The sequence below is a fragment of the Helianthus annuus genome, chromosome 6, assembly GCF_002127325.2.
Source record: "Helianthus annuus cultivar XRQ/B chromosome 6, HanXRQr2.0-SUNRISE, whole genome shotgun sequence".
NCBI lineage: Eukaryota > Viridiplantae > Streptophyta > Magnoliopsida > Asterales > Asteraceae > Helianthus > Helianthus annuus.
Window position 1 is genome coordinate 134,848,942 of NC_035438.2, and position 15,242 is coordinate 134,864,183.

The 15,242-nt window shown below is 38.2% G+C and overlaps 1 protein-coding gene across 2 annotated transcripts in view; it reads left to right on the plus strand.

Annotated features, from left to right (window-relative positions):
• Positions 1-11,767: 11,767 nt before the first annotated feature.
• The window catches only part of LOC110864195 (heparan-alpha-glucosaminide N-acetyltransferase), a 6,330-nt gene continuing 2,855 nt past the window's right edge, over positions 11,768-15,242 (plus strand). The window contains exons 1-10 of one of the 2 annotated variants that reach the window (XM_022113234.2): positions 11,768-12,020; positions 12,269-12,406; positions 12,481-12,562; positions 12,646-12,722; positions 13,015-13,130; positions 13,217-13,325; positions 13,433-13,549; positions 13,795-13,886; positions 14,563-14,711; positions 14,800-14,891. In XM_022113234.2, coding sequence (XP_021968926.1) covers positions 11,808-12,020; positions 12,269-12,406; positions 12,481-12,562; positions 12,646-12,722; positions 13,015-13,130; positions 13,217-13,325; positions 13,433-13,549; positions 13,795-13,886; positions 14,563-14,711; positions 14,800-14,891 — 1,185 coding nt within the window. In that variant the 5' untranslated portion in view covers positions 11,768-11,807. The remainder of the gene's footprint in view (positions 12,021-12,268; positions 12,407-12,480; positions 12,563-12,645; positions 12,723-13,014; positions 13,131-13,216; positions 13,326-13,432; positions 13,550-13,794; positions 13,887-14,562; positions 14,712-14,799; positions 14,892-15,242) is intronic. The other variant, XM_035974021.1, reaches the window with a different exon arrangement.

Genomic DNA, 15,242 nt, shown 5'->3' on the forward strand with positions numbered 1-15,242 from the left:
CCAGTTGAAATCACGGACCGGGATGTGAAGGTCCTCAAACACAAGAGAATCCCTCTTGTTCGAGTTCGTTGGAACTCCCGACGTGGCCCAGAGTACACCTGGGAACGCGAAGATCAAATGAAAGAAAAGTACCCCCAGTTATTTGGAACCAATGCATCCACTACTGAGGCTGAAGCTACTACTGCGGAATTTCGGGACGAAATTCCAAATCAACGGGGGGATGATGTGACACCCCAGGAAAACCAGTGAACAATACAGCTTACCTAGCTTCCTCAGTGAGTGCGTACCAAATTTCGGGACGAAATTTCTTTTAAGTTGGGGATAATGTGACAACTTGAATTTCCAAGATTTTTATTTCGCATTTATTGCACGTTTATGTGTTGTCCAGTTGTTTAATTCAATGTAACGTGTTGATACAATGAATTGTGTTGTGTGATTGTGCATGGTTGTTTGTTAATTGTGATAGACTTGTCAAGTATGTGAACTTGGTGGTGAAACTGTGAAATTGATTGAGATGGTGTACCTTTGTAAAATAGAATAATTGAGGGTGTGAAGAGTTATTAGTGAAAACTTAATTATACTTAACCCTAATTCTTCACTAAACCACACACACAAGAATCCAAGCACGTACTTTCATTTTTTTGGCTCTAGCAATCATCACCATCATCATTGACAAGCTAATCATCACTTTTGATTTCACATTTCTCTAGGATCATCACAAGGTAAATGATTATTGTTTGTTGATTTCTTGATTCTATCAAATGATTATTGTTTATATATTTCTTGATTTTGTGTTCATGGAAAACCCTAGTTTCTCATGTGATATTCTGTGATTTGATCTTGAATAGTTGAGATTATGACATGATTAGATACATGTTGGATAGGTTATCATTGTGATAATTGTTGTTGTTGATTAGCATTTGATGATTTGTTATGTTCTGCCGTCATTGCGTATGAAGTTAGGGTTTTTAGAATGATGAAACATGGAAAACGTAACTGCTTTAATCTTTACGATTCATATGATTAATGTTGCCCAGAGTTTGTGAAAACATATGTCTGAGTTTATAATAACATGATGTCTAGTCCGAGCTTTATGCAAATTATATAGTCTGAGTTTTTGAATAACTTATCAAGCCCGAGTTTATCTATATATAGATGTAATGTCCGAGGTTGTTTGAAAGACATATGTCCGAGTTTATTGATGAATCTATGTCTGAGTTTATTGATGAATCTATGTCCGAGTTTCTTGATTAATAAAGGTCCGAGTTTCTTGATTTAATCCATGTCCGAGTTTTAATGGCTCTCCTTGTCCGACCTTTAGCTTTAACATAATTATGTCCGAGTTTTATGAGATGAGCAAGGGTCCGAGCTTTACAAGGGGGTGTTGATGTCTGAGTTTAGACTCCTTAGGTTGTCCGAGAATTGATTAATGGAAGGGTGGTCCGAGTTTGTGACCCCCTTGATCATTGTCCGACTTTAAACCCCACCCCCATGGTCTGAAGTTTTTATAATATGCCATATCTTGTCCGAGTTTGTAATGGGAGCCATGGTCCGACCTTGTTACTTGTTTTATATGTCTGAACTTCTTTTATACACATACCAAGGGTCCGAGTTTCATGAGGAAACCCCCCCCCCATGTCCGACTTTTCACACATAGTCAGAGTTTCTAAGTCCTTGTCTCCTGTCCGACCTTTTTGTGATGCAAAGGAGTCCAAAGTTTGATAAGTGGATTGTGTTGTCCAAGTTCTGTTGGTTTTATATGCTGAATAGGTAAATAAGTGTTCTGTTATGACAAACACCAACGATTAAGCTTCCTGTATACTTCTGTATATAGTTTCATGCAACTGTTCATGTATGCTTATAACAGAATGCTTCGATATATGATTTCATGATTGTGATTGCAACTGCATGATCCTGTACACAATAAACACACACAACACAATCGCTTGGATATCAAAGATGTGCAAACCCTAATTCGATGCAAACACTTACATCGTGTCATGTGTAATATAACCTAGGTCGTGTGTAACGGACTTAGACACTTAACAAACCATAGAAGCAATAACATACCGAGCAAACCAAGGTGAGTTCACACCCTTACTAAGGCATGGGATTCCCAAGGGCTTGGGAATGGGATTGAAGGAATACGATTGAATGGATTTGTGCTGACACTAATACTAGACTACCACACCACTGTCCTCGGTTGTGCAGGACATATACTTATGCTATTTACTGTCCTCGGTTGTGCAGGACACATACCCACAATCTACGTAGACTTATACTTACTACTATCCTCGGTTGTGAAGGATACCTATACTTATTACTATCCTCGGATGTGAAGGATACTTATACTTATTACTATCCTCGGATGTGAAGGATACTTATGTTTATTACTATCCTCGGTTGTGAAGGATACTTATGGTTACGAGTAGTCTAGTGGTTATACAACATGGGAAGCCCCCACCAATAGAACGTACTAACGGCCCAGTAGAGCCACCTGTTACAAACGAACTTACTATTACGCATTTACTTTCTGTGAACTCGCTCAACTAGTTGTTGATCCTCTGTTACATGCCTTGCAGGTCGTTAGGTATATGGAGCTTGCACATGGAGGAGCGGGTCGTTGTGGGCTTGGATCGTGATTATCTTATTAAACATTTATGACATTTCGTACTTAATTATGTTGGGTTTTGATTATACGCTTCCGCTAAACAATGATAACTTACTTATGTTTTGGAAACACCTTTCATATGGATTTGGTTTGGATTATATTGCAATTACTTTTACTTTATACAGTGTTCTATATGATTGGTGGCTTGATCCTGGTCAGTCACGCTCCCAAGCGGTGATACTCCGCAGGTGGATTTTGGGGGTGTGACATGAACGCCACCCAAGAAAATCTTGAATAGTCATCAGTAATCACGAGACAGTATTGATCATTCCGAATACTCTTGTGCTTGACAGGACCGAACAAATCCATATGCAAACGTTCAAGAGGAACTGCCACCGTGTTGATCTTCTTTGTAGGATGTCGTTTCTTCGTTTGTTTTCCTTTCTGGCACGAAACACAGACGTCTTGAAGATGGAAGTTTTTAAGAGGAACACCATTCACCAATTCATTTGAAACCAAATGATTCATTTTGCGTAAGTGAATGTGACCCATTCGTCTGTGCCAAGAGATAGAGTCTTTTTTTGTGGCTTTGGAAACGAAACAAGTTGCTTGTGCAGACGTAGTAATAGCTTGGCTCATATCAAGGATGTACAAATCATTTATCCTTGGAGCTGACAAGAGAATCCATTCTTTTGGAATTTTGAAGCCGGGTTTCAGCACATAACATCCATTAGCATCAAAGTGTACTGAGAATTGCTTGTCACAAATTTGAGAACACTAAGAAGATTGTGATCAAGTTGTTGCACAAAGTTGATCTTGTCAAAGCTGACAATCCCGTTGGATATCATTCCTTCACCCGTAATATAACCACCCTTATCTCCAGCAAAAGCAACATAACCTCCTCTAATAGATTTGACGTCGTAGAGCAGCTTCATATCGCCTGTCATGTGCCTGGATGCCCCACTATCAACAATCCAATGACTACTGATAGTTCCTCCTGGAACACCCTGCACATGAACTCAAATGATTAGTTGGAGATGGGGACCCAAGCCATTGTGGTCTTGGGTCTTCCATTTTCATCAATAACAATAACTTCTTGTCTTTGATGATTGGTAAATTGTGATGGTCCCCCTGATTCAGTAACCGTTTTTGGTTTCCAGTTCTGTTTTGTTTTACCAGTGTTATTCTTTAAAATTTTAACTTCATGGTTGTCTGAAGTTTTTGAATTTTCTGGTTTTACATAAACAGTTGTTTTGTTAACCACATCGGTCTTAATCGCCTTGTCAATTTTCTTGACCTGTTGGCGTTTCTGTTTCTTTTCCCTTTCTTTTACAAGTCGGGGATCTTGTTTTACCGAAACAGATCGCTTACCGTCATTTTGGTCATGGGGAACATCAACTTTGCCCTTTTGTTTATGAAGATATGGACAGTTTCGAATTATATGTCCAATTGTTCCACACTTAAAACATGATCTTCGTTCAACAAACCCCGAAGTATCATGTGATCGTCTTGCCGATGATGATGAACTTTGTGATCCCGAGGTACTAGGTTTTGAACTACTTGGTTCATTTCTTTTCTGTACAGTTGCTTTCTTAACAAAATGTAAGTTAGATTTGTTTTCAAACGTTTCGATTTTGTCCGTTCCCGTCGATTTCACAAAGTTTACATTTTTGTTCTTCTTTTGATTCGGCTTCTTTTGTGCTTGAGCCGGTGATTTTCCTTTTGGCTTGGTGTGATTTTGTTGTTTTTGCACTGTTGGTAATTTCTTATTGCCAAAGTGTTTTCGGATTTCGGCCTTTGGAATAGGAGGACACTGTGTAACTGTAACATGTGGTCTTGTCTTTCCCAAAAACTTACTAGTCGAATTCTCAAAAACTTTGCTGATTAAGGATTGATTCACATTCTTAATGGGAAAGTCTTTGTCTGAATAGATTTTATCGTCACCAATAAGAGTGTATAGCAAGTTCACACTCTCCGACTCTTTTGCAGACGAGGACTCAATTGCAACAGTCTTAGCGGGTTTTGCAGGAGGATCACATAGAATGTGATTCTCAAGAGGTATGTCCTCATTTTTTACTATCGCATCAGACTTTGCTGGGACAGCATCATCAGATTCATCATCAGAAGAATCAGCATCCTCAGTATTAATGTACGCTCATTGTTCCTGTTCTGGTTCTGTTGGTTGCCTTGGTTTCTGAAGGGGTTCTGGTTCCCGTGCTGTGCTGGTTTTGTACATTCCCTTTTAAAGTGACCCCGTTCACCACAATTGAAGCACTTTACTGCCTGTTTATCGAACCCATATTTGGTGTCTTTCTTGCTTTCCAAGCTGGTTCTGCCAGTACTTTCCATGAAATCCTTTGCCCTTCTTACAGCACTAGCAAAGGCCCACTTGATATCCATCAAGTCCATCTCTTCCTTATCAATCTGCCGATAGTCTTCTTGTGTCAGATTAATGTTGCCAATCTGACCTTCCACTAACCCACAGTACGCGCTCACTATAGTATTAAGCAGCTCCATGTGTTCCCTTGCTACTTCTACACTGACCTTAGAGAGGCTTGAAGTGTCGAGCTGTACTGTATTTGGTTTTGATTGCTGACCAGCAGATGATGTCCCTCCATAACACGCATGTTGTTGTTGAGCAGGAGGAGGAGGAGGTGGTTGTATTGGATTTCCATACATGTATGTGGTGGGAGCTGGCTTAACAGGAACTTGCACTGGATTGCCATACATATCCGTGCTTGTGACAAACGCCGTTTGTAGTGGAGCATGTGGACCGGTTCTTGCAGACGAAGAACTCGAAGTTCCATAATACATTTCTGGATTTTGTGGCAATGGAACTCTTTTTGCCTTTAATGTTTCCTCCTGATCCTTGTTTTCCAAAAGCTGCACGAAGTCGTTGATATTTGTAGTTCTCAACACTCCGTTATACTTCAGGATTTCCAAGAAACTACTCCTTTGGGGAGGCAAAGCATCAGCAAACTTCTTCACCACTTCTGCTGTAGTTGTCGCTACTCCAAAATTGTTCAGCTCTGTAAGCAAGTGATAAAACCGGCTTGCCATGTCTCCCAAAGACTCCTTATCCATGCACGTGAAACAGTCAAATTCTTTCTTGAGAAGATCATGACGCAATTGGCGTGTTGCTTCATTCCCTACTCCTCTGGTTTTCAACTCGTCCCACAACTTCTTCGTTGTCTTGAAACTGACAAACTGGTGGTATATATCTTTGCTTAACGCCTGAGTAAGAATGGCGTATGCTTTCTTTTCCAGATCATACGTTTTCTTTTGATCTTCAAGAAGATCGGCAAACGTAGCAGTATCTGAAGCAGCAACCTCTATAGCTTGATCGAAGTCTGTAGTGAAACGTATCCACAGTTCGGTATTTTGACCAAGAACGTATGTACGAAATCTATCAACCCAGCCCGGATACTCGTTTAAGTGCATCAACTTTGGAGGTCGATTCAAACTTCCGGTTTCGCTTTCGCTCAATAAAATACTTTGAATGCTCGGAGTTTGATTCGATACTAATGCCCATTGACCTGACGATATAGCATTTTCTTGTGAAGATGTCGATACCGGAGATTCGGCCCATGAAGGAGATAGACTTGTACTCGTGTACTTTCCACTGTCTGGAGCCGGTGTACCCCACCATGAGGGAGTGGAACCTGTACTTGTGTATTTTCCACTATCTGGAGCCGGAGTTCCCCACCAACTCGGATTCATGTTTGAAAAGAAAACTGAATTCCTGGAAGTCACACTCAAATAAACTAAAAATTATAAGGACCAACCGAAGGATCCCTTGTCGAAAAATATAAAACCCAACACTCGTTTCAGCACAGATCTGAATATTCGGGTCTAGATCTGAGTTTTTCTCATTTTCACCCAACTTTTCTTCTTGAACAAAAATCACTAAAATCACAGATCTAGAGCACATGTGACTTAGTAAACGGTTAGATTTACTAAATCGGGCACCATGGCTCTGATACCAATTGTAGGACCGAGTTTCGTGACCGAAACCGTGATTAGTGTGAGATCGGTTCAAGACGGGAGAGATTAGAGATGATAAACAAACAACTTTGTATTAATCCGGTAGTAAACCATTACAAATCGACCCGATTACATGATAACCGAACTAATACCAAAGGAGTATACATCCGGGGAGAGACCAAGTGGTGATCTCTCCCTGGTGAGGTCTCAAACCTCCTAAAATCTCCAAGTGTTTGAAATGGCAAGGGTTTTCTATTTATAGTCACACCCCTTGTCTTGCAAACACACACGGTCAACTGAATAACCCTCTCGTTTGACCACTTCAAACGAGCGGGTCTATACACGTTCGATAGACCGTTTCACTAACTATTACAAATTCAGTGTAGAATAAAACTAATCTATTCGACAAGCATCGGACACAAAATTGTAGGACCGAGTTTCGTGACCGAAACCGTGATTAGTGTGAGATCGGTTCAAGACGGCAGAGATTAGAGATGATAAACAAACAACTTTGTATTAATCCGGTAGTAAACCATTACAAATCGACCCGATTACATGATAACCGAACTAATACCAAAGGAGTATACATCCGGGGAGAGACCAAGTGGTGATCTCTCCCTGGTGAGGTCTCAAACCTCCTAAAATCTCCAAGTGTTTGAAATGGCAAGGGTTTTCTATTTATAGTCACACCCCTTGTCTTGCAAACACACACGGTCAACTGAATAACCCTCTCGTTTGACCACTTCAAACGAGCGGGTCTATACACGTTCGATAGACCGTTTCACTAACTATTACAAATTCAGTGTAGAATAAAACTAATCTATTCGACAAGCATCGGACACAAAATCTTCATCAACAAATTCCCCCTTGTCCGTTGCTGTCGAATGCTGAAAATGCAACTGCAATCGATCTTCAGTCAAGTATTCATCTTCTCTGTGTTACCAAAATTCCCCCTTGACTGATGATCCAGGTAAGTAGTATCTTGATGCTCCTTGTATAATATTTCCCCCTTAAAGTACGCGTATCCGTGTTGGGTGTTGTGCAATTTCCTCAATTGACCGATCTTCCGCAGATCTTCCAATACTCCAACCGGCATTTGATAAGGGTTCCAATCTTTAAGAACTGCATCAAGTCTTGATCTTGTCATAAGGACTCTGTTTCATACAAGCATACTACATTGATAGAGATTTCTGGTGAACTGTATTCAGTAAACCGTCTTTGTGGAATCGACCAAGTAATGCACTTTAATCTTCAGCATCAACACTCAGGAAAGTCAGCTAGACCAAGTGTATCCCTTGCAAGCTCAACCAAACGGCACGCTTAGTTGAACTACATCCAGATCTCATTGTCTCGCCTTTGTGAAGTTGACCACGTAATGCACTACGGATCTTCAGCATCAGTACTCAGGAAGTCAGCTTGACCAAGTACATCGTTTGCAAACTCAACGAATTGAGTTACCCCCAGATCCCTGTAAAATCCCAATGAAACATCAAACCCAAAACCGAATCCTGCAGGTCTTCAGTCTTGAACTATCAGCTTTCATAAAGATTCCCCCAGGTCTTCAGTAAACAACGCCTTGAAACAACTATCGACTTTAGATACACCTGTATGTTTCGGTGCAAAACTCTTCACGCTGGCTGGAGAATTTATTAAAATCCTCAAATATGTGTCTGTGCAAAACATTCCACGCAGAACCGTTTGTATCACCAGAATATCACAAACTCTACCACCTGCGATTGCGTTTAGAAATTAACCGAAGAAATTCAACATTTGAAAATTTTTATCCCCCCATTTCTTTGGTAAAATCTCTAAACCATAACAGATTCTCTCCACTTCAAAGAAACTGTCATCAATTTCATAGAACGAATTCTCTCCACTGAGTAGAATTTATCTTCAAATGTTCACCAATTCCCTCCACAGAGCGGAACTGTCGTCAATCTTCACTGAACATATTATCTCCACTGAGCAGAATCTTTCAAACATTCTCGGTTTTTCTAAAAATCACGAAAGCAATTTTCTTCTTTGCATATTCTAGTTGATAATGAAAGTCCCCTAGCCCCGTAAGATCCGACTTGTATCCCCCCAAAGTTCTGCTAACACCTAATCTGAAAACTTCCATAATAGGCATAACTCTTCGACTTCGTGAACTCGTTAAGACCTGTCTTGGCTCTCTAGGTTCCTCCAGTCGTTACCAAATGCGAGAATATGACAATAAACAAAATTCTTTCGAGCATGTACGAACACCGATAATCAATCATAAACATTGACGTGCGGAAGTGAACATACCGTTTTGTTTTTGGCCCATAGTAGTCAAGTCACCAAAATTTGACGCTTGCATCAGTAACCGTGACTACCCCACATTTTTTTTAAAAATCATGTTTTCATCATCTCTCATCATCCCAAACTGGTTTGGCGCGCTCTCGAACCCGTACCCAATATTTAAAATTCTTAGCCCAGTAATAAGAATTTTAAGACCTGATGTTTATTTTTCCTCACCAAACTAGGCCCCTTCTAGGCTGAAATGAGATATAAAATCAACAAGCACAAGGAAATTTCAGTCCCATCCTTAGTAGGCCCAACATAACCCAACATAAACAATCATAACCCAATATAAACTCAACATTTACGTGGGATTTTGGGCAGTCAAATAATTCAAAATTAATTTCCATCACACACCCCAAGTAAGCCCAAAAGAAACCCTAGCTGCCAACAAAAAAATTATGTCGACATCTTCCTCCTTGCACAGCCGCCAACATCATTTGTTTTTTTTTATGAATAACAACAGCATCCAAAAACCCTTTCTCTCCTACGATACACCTTCATCCAACCTTATCTTCCTCATCCAACTTCATCAAACAAACATCAGACATTATCTCCGTGGTCACTCACTATCTGCGATTTACACATCAACCTTGAAGCACAACAACAGCTGATCAATCCTTGAGCCGACAACAACCTGGTACAACCTCCATCATCCTTAATTTCACCCTTTGATGAATAACAGAAGCAACAATCATCATATTCAAACTCTCTGCGATACAATCAGCAGCATCCAGCCCTTTTGGCGACGAAACAGGTTGAATATGGTGCTGCGACGAAACTGAGTTTTTGATGTTCGACGAAAGTGGAGGGCTGTTTCGTCATTGGATCAGTTTCGTCAAAAGATCCACTTTTCAAATATGTTTCGTAAAACTAGTGGCCCTAGTATATCATTTCTGTTTCGCCAGGAACAACAGATTGGGCTTTTGTTTCGCCAGTATGAAGAAACCCTAGTTTCTTTAAGCAGCCGCCAAGAACATCAAGAACAGAGTGTACTGTTACTTCCCAGATTTGTATAAAAACATTTTGTATATGATTTTTGATGATGAAAACTTGAATATTTAGGTGAAAAATATAAAACCCAACACTCGTTTCAGCACAGATCTGAATATTCGGGTCCAGATCTGAGTTTTTCTCATTTTCACCCAACTTTTCTTCTTGAACAAAAATCACTAAAATCACAGATCTAGAGCACATGTGACTTAGTAAACGGTTAGATTTACTAAATCGGGCACCATGGCTCTGATACCACTTGTAGGTCCCTCGGAGGATGAGGTCAAACCTTAACCTTGTTATGAGAAACACACTAGCAAGTGAGGAATCCAAGCTAGAGTGCAAACCGAGAAGAAACAAGCACAAACACAAGACACACAATATTCACCGATTAACACCACTTGTATTAATACGTATGAAAGGTTCAGTTACAAGCTCAATGTTTACAAATCTGTTTTGTAAACTCTCTCTAAGTGTGTGTGTGTTCTTGACAGAAGTGTCTCTCCTTGTCTGCCTTATCTCTCGTATCTTTCTGTCTGTCTTAAGTGTCTCGATGAAATGAACACACTACATGGGTATATATACCCAACACAGATTGTCTGTCCGAAGGATCCGATAGATTGATCGAAGGATCATCTATCGATGTTAAACCTGTCGAAGGATCTAAATATATCTCGAAGGATGATCTATCGAGGTCCATCAACATCCATCGAAGGTTCATCTTTCGAGCTTATCGAAGGATCTTAAACTATCCTTCGATGAGTCATCCTTCGACACATACATGACAACCATTTTCTAACTGTTTGGCCAAGTCAAACCGGAGGATGGTTGACTTGGTCAAACTTACATGACTAACAAAGGACATCGTCTTATATCGGACAGAATACGGACAAAGTACAGACACAAGTGCACCAACACACTAGAATGCAAAGATTTGTGAGAGAAATCAAGAATACACAGAGTATTCTTGATGAGGAAGATGAATGACGTCACACACAGTAGCCGCCAGACAAACACACACATAATGATTAGGGTTAGGTGCAAAGAATTTCACACAGAATCGCCGACTTGTCTATTCCACATAAAGGTATATATACAAGGCAAACCCCGGACTTCCAAGACAAACTAGAAAGCCCGGACAAAACATACTACACAAAACCCTGACTTTTGTCCTAAACAAAAACTCTGACAAAGGTCTAGATTAAAACTTGGACAAAATCTCCAAGGTTAAAACTTGGACTAAGTTTCAATACATATCCAATAAAAACCCTACAAATTGTAAGGCATGCACTTATAACCTAAAGTGCATTAACAACATTAATAAAGATTCTGAGCGTTGCTTTTTATACGTTTTAAATCATAACGAATCTAAAAAAATAATGGGCGGCTAAAATTCATCTATTTATACAAAAAAAATATTATACCTAGATCGAGGTTCATCACTTTGGACAACACACAAACATAAACTTAAATTAAAAACTCAAAAAAGTAAATTATTGCAAACAAAAATCTTAAATAACGGTTTGGCAAAGCCGTATGAGTCCATAAATAACAACGTACACCCAAACAGGAATCCAAAACAAGTATCTAACAAATGATTAACTAATGAGTAGCCTTATCTGTCCATTACCTGTTGACAATAGAACCATATTTTGGAATATTGTTTTCTTTGTTTTCGTATCAAAATTTTCAAGATAATTGACTATTAGATTGGCCGGCTCATATATTCATCTCTTCTTTTTTTGAAAAACCTTAGATGTAATGAAATCGTTGTTGGCTTATGTATGTACGTCTGTCTCTATCTATATATATGTCTGTCTATGTGTATATGTATGTATCTACGTATGCTAAGTAAACAGGGAAGTTTTCATTAGAAGAGAGAAAGGAGAGTTTACTTAGTATGGAGGATCCTAAAAGACTCGAAGAAGGGTCTCGTCATGCTCCAATTCGGGCTGGTGAAAAGGTTGAAGATACGACGGAGCTAAGTGTAGACAAGAGCGAAAGAGTAACAACAGAACAAAACGAACCGCATGGTGATGAAAACCCGATTTTGTTGAAGAAAACCAGTAAGAGGGTTGCGACTTTGGATGCGTTTCGAGGTCTTACCATTGTAGTAAGTTGAACTGCTATGGGAGGATCCTAAAAGTCAATGACTTAGTGTTCTTAATCAACTGATTATTACTTCTGTTGATAAACATATTATGTGTATCAGTTATTTAATAAACTGAACAATTTATAAATCAGTGAGTAATTAAAATAAAGGGCAAACCTGGTGCACAAGTCTCTAGGTGTCAAGCTAGTTTTAAAAGATTGAATGCCAAAAATAAGTAAGCAAAAAATATTGTGTTTGAATTCTTTCAGCTGATGATATTAGTAGATGACGCCGGAGGTGTATACGAGCGAATAGATCATTCACCGTGGAATGGGTGTACCTTGGCCGATTTCGTGATGCCATTCTTTCTCTTCATTGTTGGTGTTGCAATTGCCCTTGCTCTCAAGGTACATCTATTAATTACCATACTTCTAGCCACCCCTTGGTAATGCTACTTTCTAACAAATTGTCTCCTTCATAGAGGGTTCTGAATATGAAGTCCGCGGTGAGAAAGATCATCATAAGAACATTGAAGATGTTGTTTTGGGGAATTCTGTTGCAAGGTAATCTTGAATAGAAAGGGTGTTTTGATAATTTTAGATAAAATATTCATGTGATGATATGACAAAATTTAATATTTGTGTAGGAGGGTACTCTCATGCACCTGATGATTTGGATTATGGCGTAGATATGAAGAAAATTAGATGGTGTGGCATCCTTCAGGTACTCTCAAATCATTTTTGTAGAAACGAATTCAAATATGTTGGATGAACACCCTAATGAGCTCATGATGAGCGCCGGACCAACAATTTTTCGTCGTCAGACTTTAAAATATGTGTTATGAACCAGGCTACTCTTTGTATATTACACATAAAACAAGCGTGTGGGATACTAAATAACACTTTGGTCACTTGATATTGATACCTAACACTTGGCTTCGCCCCTACTCATGACCAACTAAATAATATGGTTATTTGTTATGTTTTTTTTTTTTTTTTTTTTTTTTTTTTTGCAGAGAATTGCATTAGTGTACATGATTGTAGCTCTAATAGAGACTTTTACAACAAAGCTTAGACCAACAACCATAGAGTCGGGTCATTTCTCTATTTTCACAGCTTATAGATGGCAATGGTAAAATCTAATTAATATATTTCCCATTTCATCTAATGTAAATAACTTTTCCTGGAGGGTAATTTTTATCTTGTGCTTAAATTTAGGCTTGGAGGATTCCTGGCGTTTCTTATATATGTCATCACAACCTTCACTCTATATGTTCCCAACTGGAGTTATACAATACACCATCACCATAAATCCGAGACTTTCACGGTAAGATTAAACTACATATATGATTATGTACAAAATTTTCAAAAAAAAAAATAAAAAAATACATGATAAGTTTTATTAAAATGTAATTCGTGTGTTTGTTCTTTGAGGTTGAGTGTGGTATGAGAGGGCATCTAGGTCCTGCTTGTAATGCGGTTGGTTATGTTGACAGACAAGTTTGGGGTATCAACCATCTTTACTCACAACCTGTATGGATTCGATTAAAGGTTTGTTACTTGTTTTATTAAAACCAACCCTTAAAAATGGGCAAAAAGCTTAAGTAAAACGGCAAAAAATAGCTACAGATTAAAAACAAAGCCAAATGATTGCCTAATTAGCCACAAAAAAAAAATTGGTCGCAAAAGAGTCGATAATATAAAGACAATTTAGTTAACTTAGTTCTAGTTAACGGGATGTGGTAAGATACCAATTGGGCATTTATGAATTTTTCTTTGTTCAAATCAAATTACAGGCCTGCACACTTAGTTCTCCGGAATCTGGTCCTCTCCGTCCAGACGCCCCCAATTGGTGTCGAGCTCCATTCGAGCCCGAAGGCCTATTGAGGTACACACGAAAAGAAATAAACTAACAGATTTTTCAGAATTATGATTGTAGCGTAAATATAATGACGAAAGTTCAAATACAAAGAGTCTTATCGTACAAAACATACGTAAGGTATGAAAAATCAAAAAAAAAAAAAAAAAAAAAAGAAACGCGGTAACATTTTTGTAATTATTTGCACGTAAGGTAATTATTAAAATTACTCTAAAAATAATCTTCTGTTTTGGGTAATTTTAATCTTGTAAGGTAATTTTTAAAATAATGTTGTAAGGTATTTATCAAAATTATTATATAAATGTATGAAAATTACTTTACAAGTTTATTAAACAACATATAGTTTAAAATTACTCTAGAAGATCATTTGTAGAGTAATTATAATACTCTACAAAATTGTACTACAAGATCAAAATTACCTTACAAGATCAAATTATTATACAAGATTATTTTAGTGTAATTATAATATTCTACAAAATTACTATTCAAGATCAAAATTACCCTATAAGATCATTTTACAAAATTAACATATAAGATCATTTGTAGGGTAATTTTAATAATTAATCTACAAGTAAATAATTACGAACACCGCTTTTTTTTACCTTTTCACCCTATTCGTACGTTTTGTATGACAAGGGTATTTGTGTTTGATCTTTTACCTAAATGTAATAGACTGTTTTTACAGTTCAATCTCAGCAATTCTATCTGGTGTAATTGGCATTCACTATGGACATGTTTTGATCCACTTCAAGGGCCATGCAGAGAGGTTGAAGCAATGGGTCTCAATGGGGGTTGGGTTGCTAATCATTGCAATTCTTCTTCATTTTACTGATGGTATGTTTTCATGATTTAGATCATTAATTATTTGATCTGTTTTTTTTTTTTTCTACTTCTAACATTTTATGCATATTTATTTTTGTAGCAATACCTATAAACAAGCAACTCTACAGTATCAGCTATGTTTGTTTCACCGCAGGAGCTGCCGGAATCGTATTCTCAGCTTTTTACATCTTGGTAAGGATAAATTGTGTTGTTAAATACAAGGTCATTGAGCTCAACCTTTGGGATGGATGTCTAAAATCGGTGCCTTTTGGCATTTTTCATATAAAAATATATTTTGTTTAATTCTAACACATGGGAACGTGACAACACACATTTTCGTATACAATTTTAACATGCACAAAAACACACAATTCCAATGGAAAATTCAAGAGAATGAAAGATGAAAAACTTGTGGTTGTAAAGGAAAGATATAATGCAAATCAAACATAATTAAGCTCTAATAGATTTGTGACACCACAGGAAGGGATGAGCAAATCCCGATCCTGTCCCGATTCTTAATTTTGCGATCCCGATACGGTACGG